We start from the raw sequence: 16,824 nt of genomic DNA on the forward strand, positions 1-16,824 counted from the left end.
TATTCAATAACTTGTTTTGTATGTCTATACATTAAGTTGTGAGAAAGGGTCATTAAGTTTGTTTTCAGTTAAATATTTCATCAAAAATAAGCATAAAATGGAAATACTTACTATGTTGCTTTCATTTTCGGTGCATTTGAATAATAAGCGTAAAAGCATTAAATCAAACTTGAAGATCCATGGTAGCAAAAGGGCCACTTTTCTATCAGCATCATGGTCTTCAGTTAATTCTCTCACTTAGGTCGCACTTGCCCTAATTATAACCCTCCGAGTCGTTTGTTGTTTTTTTTTATACCGATTAACCCTTTAGTTGGGGCCCGGCATGAAATTCGCAACTTTTTGACAACCGTCTTAATCGTTTATTTTCAAGTGGCCTTTAGTCTATCAAATACTTTGTAAAACTTAATTTAAAGCTACGCCTCTATTAACTTACGCATAAGTATCTTAATGTTTATTTTTGTTTGTTTTTCCACCGCAGAGAATCGAACTTCGGATTTTTGAACTCTCTTTATGCTCTGAAAACACAGCAAACGTCTTGGAAAGTATTAGATATGCACGAGTATTATTTAGCTTAAATTGTGTATTTGTTGTTTTTTTTTAAATTTGGCGCAAAGCTACACGAGGGCTATCTACGCTAGTCGTCCCTAATTTAGTAGTGTAAGGCTAGATGGAAGGTAGCTAGTCATTACCACCCACCGCCAACTCTTGGACTACTCTTTTACCAACGAATGGTAGGATTGATTATAACATTATAACGCCCCCACAGCTTGAATGGCGAGCATGTTTTGGTATGACATTGCAGATTAAATAGTGCGAACTTTATTAGAAGCGATAGATGTGGCAAGTTTCAATTGATGTAAACTGACATAATGTTATTCGAATAATCTGAATTTTGCTCATTGCTTTTAATCCAATATTGTTGCATCATATATCTATTGTGGTGTAGAAAGTTCTAGGTTGGTGTCGAAAAATGATTTAAAAAAAGATAAACTGGATAATCGTATGTTTTACCATGAAGAGTGTATAGAGGCGAAGTTTAAAGTGTAATAATCACAGACTGTATTGTAATAACAGAATATAGAAAAATAATTTTTCTTATCAGTTGGGTTCTAAATACCATCTTTAAAGAACTCTACGTCCTTTGATGCAATTAAGTCTTCGAAGGAACTTTCAGTTGATCACAGATTTGCAAACGAAACGTTTTTTTCCCTGTTTAAAAATGTCCAAATGTTTTAAAATATAATCTGTGTGTGAAAGATCTGGAGAATACAGTGTATGAAGGAAAGTTTCGTAATGAAGTTCGTTTAATTTTGGGGCAGTAACGCGTGAGACAGAGCAATCATTGTCATAAAGCAGTATTGGTCCACCGAGATCAACCATTGCTGGATGTTTTCGTGACAACTTTTAATGCGTAATATCAAGTTCACAACAATATTTCTCTGCTGAGAATGTTTCTTTTGGGTTTGAGTATGAATAACGAATCACACCTGCCGACGACCACCAAACACTGAGGATGAAGAATATGTTTTGGTTATTCTTTATAGTAAAACCAATATCCGAATCGTCGTGTAAATCCATTTTTCATCATAGATCGCAATTATATAGGGAAACGGAACGTTTTTGTTGTAAGAAGTGAGGAACAAATTTCAACTCGCCTTGTTTGATAGTTTTCGGTCAATTCATGAGGTACCCATTTAGAGTTTTTCCACTTTACCAGTTGCTTCAAAATGGCGGAAAACTGTTGAATAACGAACATTACGCTTATTGTCAAGTTCTCTCACTGAAAAGCGGGTATCTGATTCAACCAAAGCCTTCACTTCTTCCTCATTAATGAATGGCCTAGGCTGATTTTGAAAGCTTGTGTCACCAGAGCGAAATCTTCTAAACCAATACTGTGCTGTGCACTCCTTAACTGTGCCACCACCGAAGGTGTGGTTGATAGTACGAGCTACTATTGCCACATTGTGACCAAGCTTAAACTCGAAGAAAATTACACAAATATCAGTTTTGTCTGTGATATCGAAAAGCAATATGATGATTTAGTTTCTGAAATAAGAAAAATAAAGTGATCTCGAAATAAACTAGATAATATACTATATTATTCTAACACATTTACAATAATGTTACCCTTCGGCCACTAAGAATCGAGTTTCAAATTTGCACATGAAAGTCCAACATCCTGATATTTAGTTCTTACATCCTGCTCTTTGTCAGTTTTGGAAAGAAAGAGTATTCACTGAATATTTAACTCGCAAAGTAATCTAAACATACTATTAATTCATTAAAAATTGATTTCATATTTATACCTTTTTGGAACAACTAGAGAATTGAGGGTTAAAATTTGATTATTTTCCAGTCTCATTTGGATCTCCTTCCTGCAGTACCTCCAATACATTAAGCAACTAAAATATAATGATAATAAAAAAGTGCAAAGCCTGTTTAATCACTCTTGGTACTTAGTTCTCTGACGTAGCTTGATGTCAAAGTTTAAACAGCTGTTAATTTCAGTAGCAGAAAATAGGTCTAAAATAATGAATAATCTATAAATTTTGTATAGAGGTTTTTTTTCTGCAATTACTGCCATCTTTATAAAAACAAAAGAGGTAAGTTACGTGAGGCAACGATTATTTCATGAAAGCTTCCACCAATTTGATTTTGTTCAATTTCGCTCCTAGATAACGAGGGTTATTATTTGTTGCAAAAACGAATGGGGTATGGACCTCATCACTAATTTTAAGATTAAAATCTGTAGAATATGAGAATAGTTTTACTCTACCAGGTCATCCCATAAATGATGTACAAAAATTTAATACAGAAAGTGCATCATCATTTCTATCTTTGTAGAAGGCTTTAATGACTAAAATATGTAGTAGGGCGTGTATAAAAATGTTCAGACAAATAAAAGAAAACTAACCCAACTCCACTTTTTCATATTAATCAAATAAATCCTTATGAAGATGGATGTGTCTAAGGAGCACATTAGGCATATAATACTTTACGAGTTTAAAAACAGCAATAGTGCAGCAGAAACTACGCGAAAAATTCAAGGTGTTTATGGTGCGGAGTCTCTCAATGAAAGAAAATGTCGAAGGTGGTTTCAGAAGTTCAGATCAGGTGACTACAGCTTAAGTGATGCGCCACATTCAGGTTCTCCTGTTGAGTTTAATGATGACTTGTGGCTGGCTGTACTTGATAAAGATTGTGCTGTAACAGCTGAAGAACTAGCACAGAAACTTAATTCAACCCATCCAACAGTTCCGTCATCTGCAACAGCTAGTAAAGGTATCAAAACTTAGAAAATGGGTCCCCATGATTTGACAGAAACCAACCTTAGAGCAAGAGTGGACATTTGCGCTTCTCTGCATCTTAGTGAACGTAACTCGCTTTTTTTTTTGGACAGGTTAGTGACTGGAGATGTAAACTGGATATATTATAAAAAAAATAAGTGCCGCAGATAATGGCTCAGGGCAGGTAAACTGGCTAAAGCACAGCCCAGAATGAACTTTCACCCTAGGAAAGTCGTGTTAAGCATTTGGTGAGATATTGTGATACACTTTGAGTTGCTGCCATTCAATATAACGATTACATCAGATTTCTATTGTTAACAGTTAGAGCGCTTGAATGTTGTCCCGAAAAATATAGACCTGCTTCGATCAATTGTAAAGGTTGTGTTACACCAGGATAATGCATGGCCCCATACAGCAAGGATCACATCTGCAAAGACTGAAGAGCTAGACTGGGAAAAACTTCCACATCCTCCTTATTCTCCAGATCTTGCCCCCATCTGATTATTATCTATTCCGAAGTTTGCTGAACTAACTTGATGGAAAAAGAGCTTGGAAATATAAAGATGTCAAAACTACCCTCTCTACCTTCTTTATTTTCAAACCCCAAGAACTGTATAGAAGTGGCATTCAGAAGCTTATGAATCGTTGGCAGGAAGTAATTTATAACAATGGAACAAGCGTTTGAAATTCTTTCTCTTTTTCTGAACTTAAAATCGGACATTACTTAAAGGGTGACCCGATATTTGCAGAAACTTATTAAATTTGAAATTCAATTTTATCGCCAAAGTCAGATCATTTTCCTCACTGCATCACAGTTCTATATTGTGAAGAGAAATAGGAACATTTTTAGCCAAGATCAAAGAATGACTATCCTTAAGTGTATTCAAATCTTGTGATGCGTCATATAAATTCGATTTTTTTAATGTTTCAATGATATTAAACCCATTACCTTAATATAGAAGAATGGAGTCTACCAAAATAAATTATATTCTGAACTTCGCACAAAATGTACATAAAATATATGCAAGTTTTCTCCACGTTCTCAACAAATCTAATTACGTAACAACTTTGTTCACTTAATTTTAGATAAAAATTAACACATCTTTAATGATCTAATCCAACAAACTTAACCAAATTCCATGGACTGGTTATTTATAGTTAATCTGTCCCCACATTTAATCATACAAAATTTATCAAATTTTTGGGGGAGGTTAATTACAAGTAACCAGTTATTAATGTCTCCAAAGGTTTGATTCTAAAGTAAACTAAATTCAACGAACTGATTATGTAATTGATTATCTATGTAATAATAAGTTTTCATAGGTAATTTGATGAACGCATTAGGTGTGTATTAACGTAACTATTTTAAACATTTATAATTAGCCCTCATGACTGGGTGAAAATTTAAATACTAAAAACCTCTTTTGAATTATAACTCCATCCCTCTATGATTTAATCATTTAAATACTGAATGAAGAACATATATAGAAGAAAACTGTTTCCACAATACAAAATGAAGAAAACCAATTTATTCTTTGAGAATCTACATGTATGATTTCATGTCAAAGATAAATCAGTAATAAAGAGTGCCATTCTAAATAGAAAAAAAAAGATAAAAATATTAGTTACAAACATATACAAATACACTGTAAACCTATATTTTTGTTCTCTCTAATATACAGCTGCATAGAAGTCACATTTCTAAATTCTTTTATGACAATAAACTAGTATCAATATGTCAATAGCTTTAACAAACCTGCAACAAAAAAATCCTAAATTTAGACGGTGTATCACAGAACACACAACAAACTTGAAATTACGAGAAACTACTTGAAGGTAAGGGTGCAAACTGGAGCTCTTTAGTAGCTCTGAAATGAAAGGAATGTAAAAATATCACTGAGCTCTTTTTGACTTAACTATCCATCTACGCACATTTTAAGCCACAGTCAAATATCCAGTTACATATTTTACCAAAATTCTTTACAATCATTCATGTCCATTTGGCTATTTAAACCGAATGTTTCATTAAATGGTTTTCTACGTTAATTTAAATTTCACGCTTTTCAGAATTTTCAGTCTGATAACATTCCAGAAAAACGTCTAAGGTGGTGAAATGTTCTGTAACATCAGCAAAAACTAGAACAATCTCAAGGCAATTATGTATTACACAAAACTAATTTTGCTTAACATATGTCAAGAAAAAGTAATAAATACATTCTGCCATTATTATGATTCTGTTTAAAACCACTTAACAATGAATGAAGACCTATAATAGTTATAAAACAGTAACACGTTTTACTAAAAACGCCTTTAATTTCCGTTTCATAAATTTGCAGTGCATCACAGTAGAAGGACTGGAATGAATATTAAATATTTTTTGTGAGGGATAGTAATAAAATCACAACTTGAAACTTTTATGGTCGTGTTTAGGTTAAACTCTGAGATTTTGCATACAGAATATGTTTCATTTGAAGTCACACACCTACCTCATTTTTCTACTTGATGTAAGACCAATTTTTTTAACCTGAAATGTAATGGTATTGTCAAAATCATGCGTGCTGAAAAGCAACCTGTTCTTCAGTTCCTAAATTTACCAAACTAATAACTTATCTTTTCTAAATAAAAAACAAAGATAAATGTTTTACCATTTTAAACTTAATTTGTTTTTTAGCTCTAATCAAAAAGTGCTACTATTAATTATTTTAGATTATGAGTTAATCTGGTGACAAAATGTTATACACATATACAAATCTATGGAACATGTACATTCCTTTAATGCCTAACTTTAATTCTTTTTCTATTGGTTGGAAACAACAGATTTACTTTGATTAGATTTCTACAACTACAAAGAAAAGAGTAAGATGTATGTACACACACAAAAAATTAAAATACTATATCAAAAACATTACAAAATTCACAGAAAATTGTACCACAAATGATAGCAATACCAAATTCCTAAAGAACGTACACACGCTTCCAATTTTCTCATATAACAAACAATAGATAAGATATTATCGTACAAAACTACAAGAAGTTGTTATTAAAAAAGTGGTCTCAGATGATGTTTTATAAAACAAAACCATGAACATTTTATTATTGTACAAGTATTTTGATGGCTGCTTCCATCAAGTGGTTAATGTAAAAAAAACTATAAAGAGTCAAAAATTAAAATGGCCACTTATGTTGAAAAAAAAAAGTCAATACATTTATATTACTCTGATGTACCAGTGATATGCAAAATCCAGTGCATTAGCCAAGCTTTCATAATGCAATTTATTACTTGATTTGTTAAGAATTATATTAGTATTAATGATCAAACATCATGCTTTATGACTAACATGTAAACAGGGTTTACTATATGAATGGAAACTTTTCAATATTTAAAGTTGATGACAACATGGTCTTGATTAGGAAGATAAGATGCAAGACTTCAAGTTCTGCTTGTTTCCCTCAATGCCCAAATCTATGTTTCTTTCAAACATTTATATATGACACTAATTTTGATTAACATCTACAAATTAACTGGAAACTGTTAACCAACATAAATATATCCTTACATACATACAACACTAATCTAAGTCCACTTCATTTTATTCCAAATATTAGAATTATATAATCAAAAACATAAAGGTGGGAAAGAGTGATTAATGTTCAACCATTCCATTTTGTTTCATAAAATTTTACTATTTGTAATTGTAACAAATTATAAAGTTTGGGTTTTTGTTGTTTTTTTACTTTGCTGTCATGTGATAGTGCATTTTGTTTTCATATTTGTGACTACACATATCTTTTATAGCAAATTCTTTAAAAACAATACTACCACTTACAGAAGAATTAATGTTTATGTCAACCTATGACTTAGCTAGATGCAAGGATTTATAAGTCTACATGTGACTATACATATGTTATTCTGACCCAAAGGATTTTATGATTGTGAAACATATTAGTTTTAGCTAGATGTAAAAATATCTAAGTTTCAATGTGATTATTTGTAAGCTATCCTAACCTAAAGAATTTTATGACAGATAGACTTAAACATTCTTACATTTAACTAAGTCTCCATGCAACTGTTTTTAATGTTATTCTGACCTAAATGATTTTGTGAGAGATTCCAATTCGGCTGGAAAAGTTCAGCAACCTTAAAATTGGAAAAATATTGTAGCAAAACAATAGTTGTTGAAAAAAAGTAATAATTTTATCCCTTAGCATTTATTAAACATCTCAGATATTTCCACTTTTCATTACAAAAATTCAAATCCAAATTTGGAGAGAATATTTTAATAACATTTAACACTAAGAATGCAGCTCTTCCAGAAATCCTGAAGAAGCCAATATTCGGTTATGGAGTTATGGTTGAAATTTCAAAGTTAAATGCCACAAAGTGGTGATAATATTTTTCAATGTAACAGAAGAGTTAAAATTACATAAACCAAATGTGACACAAATACTGAAATAAATTAAGTACAGAAGACTTTCATCATATCATTGGTGGAATATTAAAATAACACTCCAAACTTCTTACAACAAACAAAACTAATTTAGCACAACTGAAAATAAGACTTCATAAAATTAGGCCACCACCAAATAGTTACACTGAATTATTCCAGTGTTCTTAAAAATTACAAATACACTAGTTAGTCACACACTAAAACTCCTACATTTCCTAACTGTTAACAAATTGAACTTTTTACTTCCAAACATGTGCCGCAGTTATGCAGCATTAGTATAAAATACTATTTTAGTCCTTCATATTTTGTACTAACTGCAGAAGGGTAAGGCAGCAAAGTTGTTGAAATGTATACAGTACTGTAAAGGTCTCAATAAAGTGTCATACAAAACATTTGTACAAAAGATAGTACTATTTGTACTATTCCAGATTGTGGACAAGTACATTTCCTACAACACACACACACACACACACACATATGCTAATGCTATATGCCAATTACACAACTGCTTCAAGTTTAAGTACCAGTTTCAACAACTGTAGAATGCAACAAAAAACTATCAAAATTTATACAAGGAGTAAAATGTTCATCATGCTTTGAAGAAACGTTTAGATTACTTCAATAAAACCTCCTCCAAAAATTGTAATAAAATGTACGCTTTTCAGCATCAAGATATTAATGAAGGATAATAGCTGCAAACTTTTCCTGCATTAAGATGTTAATGGATGCTAACAGCTCCACTTTTTTTCCTATTAACAGCTGCAAACCTTTTCTACATTAAGATGTTAATGGATGCTAACAGCTCCACTTTTTTTCCTATTAACAGCTGCAAACCTTTTCTACATTAAAATGTTAATGGATGCTAACAGCTCCACTTTTTTTCCTATTAACAGCTGCAAACCTTTTCTACATTAAGATGTTAATGGATGCTAACAGCTGCACTTTTTTTTCCCTATTAACAGCTACAAACCTCTTCTGCATTAAGATGTTAATGAATGCTAACAGCTGCACTTTTTTTTCCCAATTAACAGCTACAAACCTCTTCTGCATTAAGATGTTAATGATATCTAACACCTGCATACCTTTTTTTGCATTTATATTTAATGGATGCAATAACTTCTCACTCCTCTGCACCAAGAATCTTTTAATGGAAACTGTAGTTTCACACTCATTTACTGCTTTACAACAAGCAATGTTTAATAAAGGCTAACACCTAATCACTCCTCTTCTGAACTGTACTAAGATGCTATTAACACAAGCTAAAGATCTGATATCCCACAGTTGACAGGGTCAAGAAACCATTAATAAAATTCTGTAAATATTAAATTATCAAGATTATAAAGCTTTTAATGAATTTAAAATAGTAGGAAAATTAGCTACACCACTGGTGTACCTCAATCTGATGTTGTTTACAAGTGTTTTTCACTAATTTATCTACTGTTTTTTAATAAACATTAATATTACAAAACCACAGTGGTCTAAATTTGTGATAACCAAGTGATAACTGGAAATGGCTGGTGAATAACATTAAAAGTTCTTGTTACAAAATTATAACAACTTATTTAAAGTTTCACCAGAGAAGTAGTTGCAGATTAGAAAAATGCTGTTAACTTAATCATGTGTTCATCCGTTTTGCCATTTTCATTTCTAATTATAGAAGCCAACTAATATGCAAATATATCATAGTCACATTAACTTTAGGATACATCTGTCATACCATGCCACTAAAGACAAGAAAGGGAAGTTTAAACCAATCAAAAGTCATGAGCAGATAATGAAACATCTTAAATTAACAAAATAAATTAGAATAAAAAAAAAATATTAAAAGTAAATTGTCTTTTTATTATTCAATATCTCTGTAACAGATTTTTATTTTTTGACTATTAATGATTGTTCTCCAAGTTCTGACTCAAGGCACAATGATTTAAAAACAAACTAATTAGAAATCTTCAATTGACATGTAGTTTACTTGCTAGTCACCAATATACATTCTAGGCACTTCAAGATTTTAACAAGTAAACTTGAATAAGGCAAGAATTCGCACCAAAACATTTGTGCAACAAATATTTATTTTCAATTTCTAACTATATTATTACTGATTTTTGACACAGCTATGAGAGTTTGGGCAATAAAAGGCAGATAAAAATTCCAGGAATTGTGCACCTAGCATTTACCTTAATACCATGGCAGTTCATTATCCAAGAATTTTTTCAAAATTGTAAAATAATACATATGAAAATTAAACATTAAATGCAAACAATTTTTAACAAACCCAAAATGTACTATTTTAGTAAATGATTCGTGCTACTTTCGAATAAACTCATATGATGATGATGATGGTGGTGGTGGTGGTATACAAATGGTCCCAAAAAGAGATTAATGTGTGTTCAAAAATCATGATTTTTTTATATACAAATAAAACTGACGAAACAAATATAGCCAGTCTTTCTTCAAATGTTTACACCTTCTTGATCAAACAATAATTCAAACTACAAATACAAATATCTAATAACTTTTTCGACTAACGCAGACTGGAACTGCGCTAACAACTGAAAAAAACAAGAATCACTGTACAATATGGACTAAGAATTGTATTTTGTAAGTACCACTAACATTTAACTGTAAACTAAAGCCAGAAGCCAACATGTAAAAACCAGGTCTTATCATAAGCTAAAACTGTACCATGTGTATAGTTTTTCCATAATAAAAAAATACAGTGATGAGAAGTACATTTAAAAAAAACAAAAAACTATGCACAAATTCACTTAAGTTTGCTTTATCAGAAAAGGTATGTATTTACTAATTTTCTTGACTGCACCTTCTGTGATGTTGATGTTTCACACGCACCTTATATAACTTTGGACTATAACATTTTTCTGATATATTTGTTAGGTTCTCTCTTTCAAGTTGAATGAGGTCTTTGAATTATTACAATAAAAATCATCCAGTTACTTTATATTCAAGTAAGTTTAAAATTTTAATCCAAATCTTTTATATAGTTTTATACTAATATTTTAATGTCACATCTACTTTCATACTAATCCCTGACAAAATCACAGTTTAATAATGAATGTAGCTAAACAATCACTGGCTTATGTTAGCAAAATATTTGAAGTCTTCAGATAACAAGCACTAATTCATTTATTTTAGAGACTACAAATATTTCTTCTCACTGAACTTTTAAAAACTGAACAAGGCAGAAGAATGACATTAGGTACTGGTTGTACAAGGTTTTTAACTTCCTAGAGTATAACATTATAGAAGGCTGAATTAAGTTGCTGATTTTCCATGTTTCACTTCTTTAAAGTGAAACAGATTATTCATTTATGACTGGATCCTATTTTGTAAAACCTTATTAACAGAACATTAAAATAAGCTGTTTATTTATTAAGCACTCTTTCTCCAAAATTTGTTATAAACAATGAATAACATTTGTATAGTTAGCTCAAATTATTAGTACTGCCATCAGAAATAACAAGAATATGCTGCTGGGTATATCATGCTATAATTCTTCATACCCATTCATCAGATTAAGCCACTAGATATATCTATTCTAATTTTCTATATCAGATACTGTGATTATGGATATGCTGGTGGATGAATCAGACTAATCATTCAAACATCACCATCAGACCAAGCTGCTGGGTATATCTTATCCTCTTTATCCATAACAAATACTGGAAATAATCAGACAGTTCAACTGGATATACCACTCTGTAACCTTCCAAATATCACCATCAGGCCAAGCTGGTGAATTTTCTGTCTCCAGAACTGATATTAGAGAACATTTGCTAAAGTACAACATACTTTTAGTATTAATTTTCTAATTAAATACCAATGAATGTCATCATCTACTTTCTAGAATCCACTAAAGGAAACAACCTCAGCTTTGGTTGTAATTACTACCAACAGTATTTGTAAGTTACTTATTACCATACAACCTGTTGGAAGATGTTCTTAAACACCTTTAAGTGACACAACATATTTGCTATTACAATAAATTAAGCACAAAGACTATTACAGTATATGCCAATATTGTTTTTGATATTACTTGAAACAAACCTCAGATTTAGATCTAAATGTTTTCTCACATCTTACATGATTTTGGTAAGGAAAGTTATTGGTCCAATCGAAATAGTGGAATTTGTTTTTAAAAGATTGAATAATAATACTAAAAATGTTTAGTGAGTTTTGAAAAGTACTTTTACAAACTCCCACATCATAATAAATAATAAATATATGTATCTCTCTCTCTCTCACTCTCTCTCTCTCTATATATATATATATTTATATATGAAATGTAAATTTTAATTTTTTTACCATAAAAAACATCCAATTTTACAGATAAAACAATACTGTTTATATGCTCATATTTTAGTTTTCAACAAGAAGTATTACTGACACAGAAGAGTTAACAATACAAAATTTGGAATCATTACTAACATATTTTCTAGGCAGGACTGACTTTTTCGAGACACGTGTTTTGGCAACATTTATCATAGACTAATGGAAAATGGTTATAATGTAAATTAAGATAATCAAACCCACGTGCTAGCTGCAGGCCTTCTGGCTTCAATTTTACAATCTTTCCAGGAGCCATTCTGCATGTCTTGAGGTGAGTCTACACCATTTAATGTTTGATTGCAAGTACTAGCTGTCATGGACTTTGTTTGGTAATCCATAAGGCATTCATTCTCCTCAGAACAATCTTCTATGATGGGAGGGTACAACAAGTCATAACGAGGTTGAAGAGAGGAACGAGCCCTTGAGCCTCGCTTTAAAGGCACTGTAGAGTGGCCATTTATGCTGGGATGTTGATAGCTGTGTGTCTCCTGTATAGGGCTAATGCTGTTAGGAGAGGTAGGGGCTGATTTTGGTGATGTGGAATTTGGTGATCTCTGAGGGGTTGATACTTTCAAAAGTTCTGCAGCACTTTTACGCTCGCCCCCCACCTGTGTGCTGCTTCTTGTCTGGAGAAGAAGCATTTTAAAATCATGCATGCTGGTGGGTCTTCTTGGTCCAAGACGATCTGTTGCCAAGCTACGTCGATCACCAGCACAGAAAGGAGATGTATTTTCCATTCCAGCCCAACTTCGACGATCACCTGCAGACTGACTACAACGTCGACCTAAAAATCCAGTTTCTGCTAATACACTACGAGTGGGTGTTAATGGTCGACTACAAGGAGAACTTGAACCAGAGGAGTAGGGAGATGAAGTATCCACATCAGATTTTATGTTATGTTTCTTCTTAGAGCTATGAATAACAGCATACAGTTCAGCAGGAGACATTGTCTTTTTGTATTCTGAACCTGGAGACAATCCAACTGTAGAAGACTTTAGAGAACTCTTTTCAGGAGATGGTTCAACATGCAAAACTTCATTAGAAGGTGCAAAGTTATGTAATAAAGATTGCTGAACAAGATTTTTAGTTTCACATGGTAATGATTTGGTTGTGCAATATCCAGGAGACTTTGGTGACCTGATAACATCCGAATCTTGTTTAAAGGGCATGAAGGTCCTATCCTTTTGGCAATTTGTGAAAATTCCAATGGGATTCTGCACAGAAATGGCAGTAGTTAAATGTGAAGAAACTGGTGAAAGACATTGATTTTCATACTGTATAAACTGCGATTTTTCTGATAGATGATGATCATTTCTTGTTTGTGTTGAGCCTTCATATAATGTTTGAAAGTCTAAATTTTGAATATGTTTCATTTGTTGTTTATTTAATCTGCTATCAAACTGGTGATTCTGTTTCTCAGCTGATCTACTTCTATAATATCCTCTTATTGATTCAAATGTGGAATAGTCAGCTTTGTTTCCATCCATCCATTTAGAATTTTTTCCATTTTGTAATCCAGTGGATACAGCTGTAGATCGAGAATTTTGAAAACCTGTTCTAACATCTTGATATGTGGCACCAGAATTCATTGTAATAAAAGTTTGTCTATTTTGTAATACTGGAGTTGTTGAATTGGATCTTGTTATTTTATACTGAGTATTGTATGATGAATCACTGAAGGAAGGTTTCTGTTGTTGTACAGAATGCCAATGTGCTCCAAAGTCTGGAAGTGACACCACAGAGCATGGTGTTGAGCATCGAGAACTATTTGATGATTGTAGAGGACTGGAAGCTGGTATAAGAGTGTTATAATCTTTTAGTATTTTTACTGATCCATTTTGTGATGTTACTGGCAGAGACGTTTGTTTTACTGGCAATGTAGAATATCCTCGCCTGTTACTCAGTGTAGGGGACTGTGGCTCCACATATTTCATTGGATGGCCATCTCTAAGTCTACCAAGAGAGTTGGAACTAAATATAACTTTCCCATCTGGATCTAAAGTAACACGAGCCACAGGTCTGTTAGCAGAGGGTGGCACTACTGGTGTGGAAGTGTTTGAGTTATCACTTTCACATTTTATGGAATTGGACAATGTAGAAGTATGTTCTTGAGTAACATTTTTCTTGCTTTCTCTACCAAAGTGGTCAGGAGATATAGAAAACTGAGAAGTGTAAGATGATGACCCCTTAGGATTAATTGTTTGTGCCAAAAGTTTAGAATTTGAACTGTAAGCAGGTACATTGGTTGGTGATGAACAGCAGAAGCTGGTAGCAGGAAAATTAGACTCTGTATGGGTTTCTTCAGAATTTCTTGGAATAGGTGTGACTCTGATTTGATGAGCATATTTGTCTGGAACTTCTGGGGAGGATTTACTGGAAAATATCTTTGAGGTGAAACTCTCTGCTGTGTTTGGAATTGTATTATGGCTGTTGCTAGATTCTGGTGTATGCCTTGGAGACAACTCTACAGATGAGAATGAACTAAATTTAAGAGATCTCTCGCAGAATGATGGTGTCAACAAATGAACGGAATGATTATCATGGCTACCAACCACTTTCATAAAGTTTGACTTTATTGGGGTTTGGTCCCCATACATGTTAATTATTAAGGAATCAATTTCTTCAGGAGTCTGGGTCTCATTACTGACATACATGTTCTTTTCTGAACCTTTTTTAGATTTCCCCGTTTCTTTGAAATTTGTCCTTGTTTTATTTTGCTCATCCTCACTAACATCTGGTGAAACAGCACACATGGAAGGATAACTGCTTGAGTTTATTGCTGTTTTTTTCCATAATCTTTCCCCAGCATCTTGATCCGATTCTGATGCTGAAACATCACTGTTTATTGTTATGTTTTTTTTGTCTGGAAAAATTTTTGTTTTTCTGTTGTGACTGTCTGCTGGTTCCAAATGATTAACTTGACTGGACAGGGTACTAAATAGTCTGGGAGGAGGTGGTGGTGGGCACTTTTTTTGTTTAGTTAATGTACTTGAGTTAGATGATAGTTCAGTGGCAGTTTTTGAGAGCAGACTATTTAAACTTCCATCCCCAACAGTGCTAACAGAGCTCTGCGAATGTCTACGTTTCATATAAATAAACGACTCATCAGCCCTACTTTCTGCATTCCTTCCACTATATCCATACTGACTCTTCAGACCACTGTCTGTATGCATTGATGTAAAATATCCATCTGTATCAACTGAATAGACAGAACACTCTCCATCATCAACATTTTCTCGACCAGCAACGTGGCAATGTTTAAGTTTTGGAGACTGAATCCATGGAGGAGTACCATTGCAATCAGAGAAATAGTCTGGTCTCAAGGTACTTGCTTTTAACCATGCTTCTGTATTTTGGACACCAAGTCTCCGGCTACTGGCTGGACGCCAGCTAGATGGAGCTGTAGCTGCTGTTGCAGCAGCTGAGGTATCTGATGTATAGCCAGTTAAATTTCCATCTTGGGATCTACAAATGAAAAATGATGTTTTCAATAACTTATTACTAACAAACATTCTTGTATTTAGCAATATGAATACTTAAATTTATGTTTACTCTTCCAAATATGAGAAAAATAATATCTGTAAACTTCCAGTTCTCAAGAAAAGATGTCAAAATTTTGTTGTTGCATGACATTTGAACATGCATCAGTATAATAAACATAGGAAACAAAACTCATGTTTATTCAGGTGTATTTATATAGATAATTCAATAACAATACCAAATTATCATTTTCAATGAAATTTATTTTTAACACCAATGAACTATCTTGACATATTCCTCGAGTAGCTATTATATTAATAACATTTAACACATATTTGCTTGTTGTTTTTTGCTCTTACTAGTAAGCACAAAGCTATCCAAAGAGTACATGTGTAGTTCCCAGCACTAGTGCTGAAACCCAATTTTTATTGCTCTAACGTGGGGTGGAATAAAAGAATTTGATTAACAATAAAAAATTCATGTCTTATTGTTACACAATACCAAACAAATAGTAGTCGCAACTCAACATCATAAAATAAGGAGTTTTATTAATTTCTCATCTTTTTTAGAACGCAGGCTATTATTATTTATTATAAAACATTTTTACTTTCAAGTTATGATAGAAACCTTTTCTAGTTTTTAACAATGATCTTTCTTTAAATCTCAAACAGCTAAAAGATGCAGCTGTCTGTGAATTTTGCTCCTTTTAATTCACTAAAATTCAGCATTTTTTTTGTCAACTAGACATCTTACTCTAAATTCTAATACCCAATGGTTGTGTGCTTACCAACCATTCATGAGTTTCATGATTAGAATGACAGCTCCTAGTACACACTCACTGACATGCAAAACCATGAAATATTTGATAATGATATTTAAGTTTCTCTTAACTTTCTAGCAGCAAATTTTAAATATTCTGAAAACTAAAAATAGTTAACTTCTGTTAATAATATCATAAATACAACTTGACAGTTCAGATAATTGTTATTGTTTTATACTTAATAACAGCTAACATAGCAAGCTAAGTCAAACCATCTTCAATTTATGTTATTAGCAACATTTAGGAAAGCAAATAAAATTCTGATTTTAGTTTGAGAAAACAATTCCAATACAGTAGACTTCCAATATTCCATAAAGAGAAAAACACAATACATATATACATCTATATAAATTACAATAACTAGGAATCAACTATCTATAATGACTGTCAATACATCAATTGGAACTGTCTTGATTGCAATTAAACCTGTAGTTGTTAAGATTTG

General features: G+C 32.3%; 1 protein-coding gene across 1 annotated transcript in view; it reads right to left on the reverse strand.

The window, feature by feature from the left end:
* Nucleotides 1–4,804: 4,804 nt before the first annotated feature.
* The window catches only part of LOC143222302 (uncharacterized), a 78,695-nt gene continuing 66,675 nt past the window's right edge, over nucleotides 4,805–16,824 (reverse strand). Inside the window, exon 6 of the mRNA XM_076448643.1 lies at nucleotides 4,805–15,544. Coding sequence (XP_076304758.1) covers nucleotides 12,274–15,544 — 3,271 coding nt within the window. The 3' untranslated portion in view covers nucleotides 4,805–12,273. The remainder of the gene's footprint in view (nucleotides 15,545–16,824) is intronic.

The sequence above is a fragment of the Tachypleus tridentatus genome, chromosome 8 (genome assembly GCF_004210375.1).
Source record: "Tachypleus tridentatus isolate NWPU-2018 chromosome 8, ASM421037v1, whole genome shotgun sequence".
NCBI lineage: Eukaryota > Metazoa > Arthropoda > Merostomata > Xiphosura > Limulidae > Tachypleus > Tachypleus tridentatus.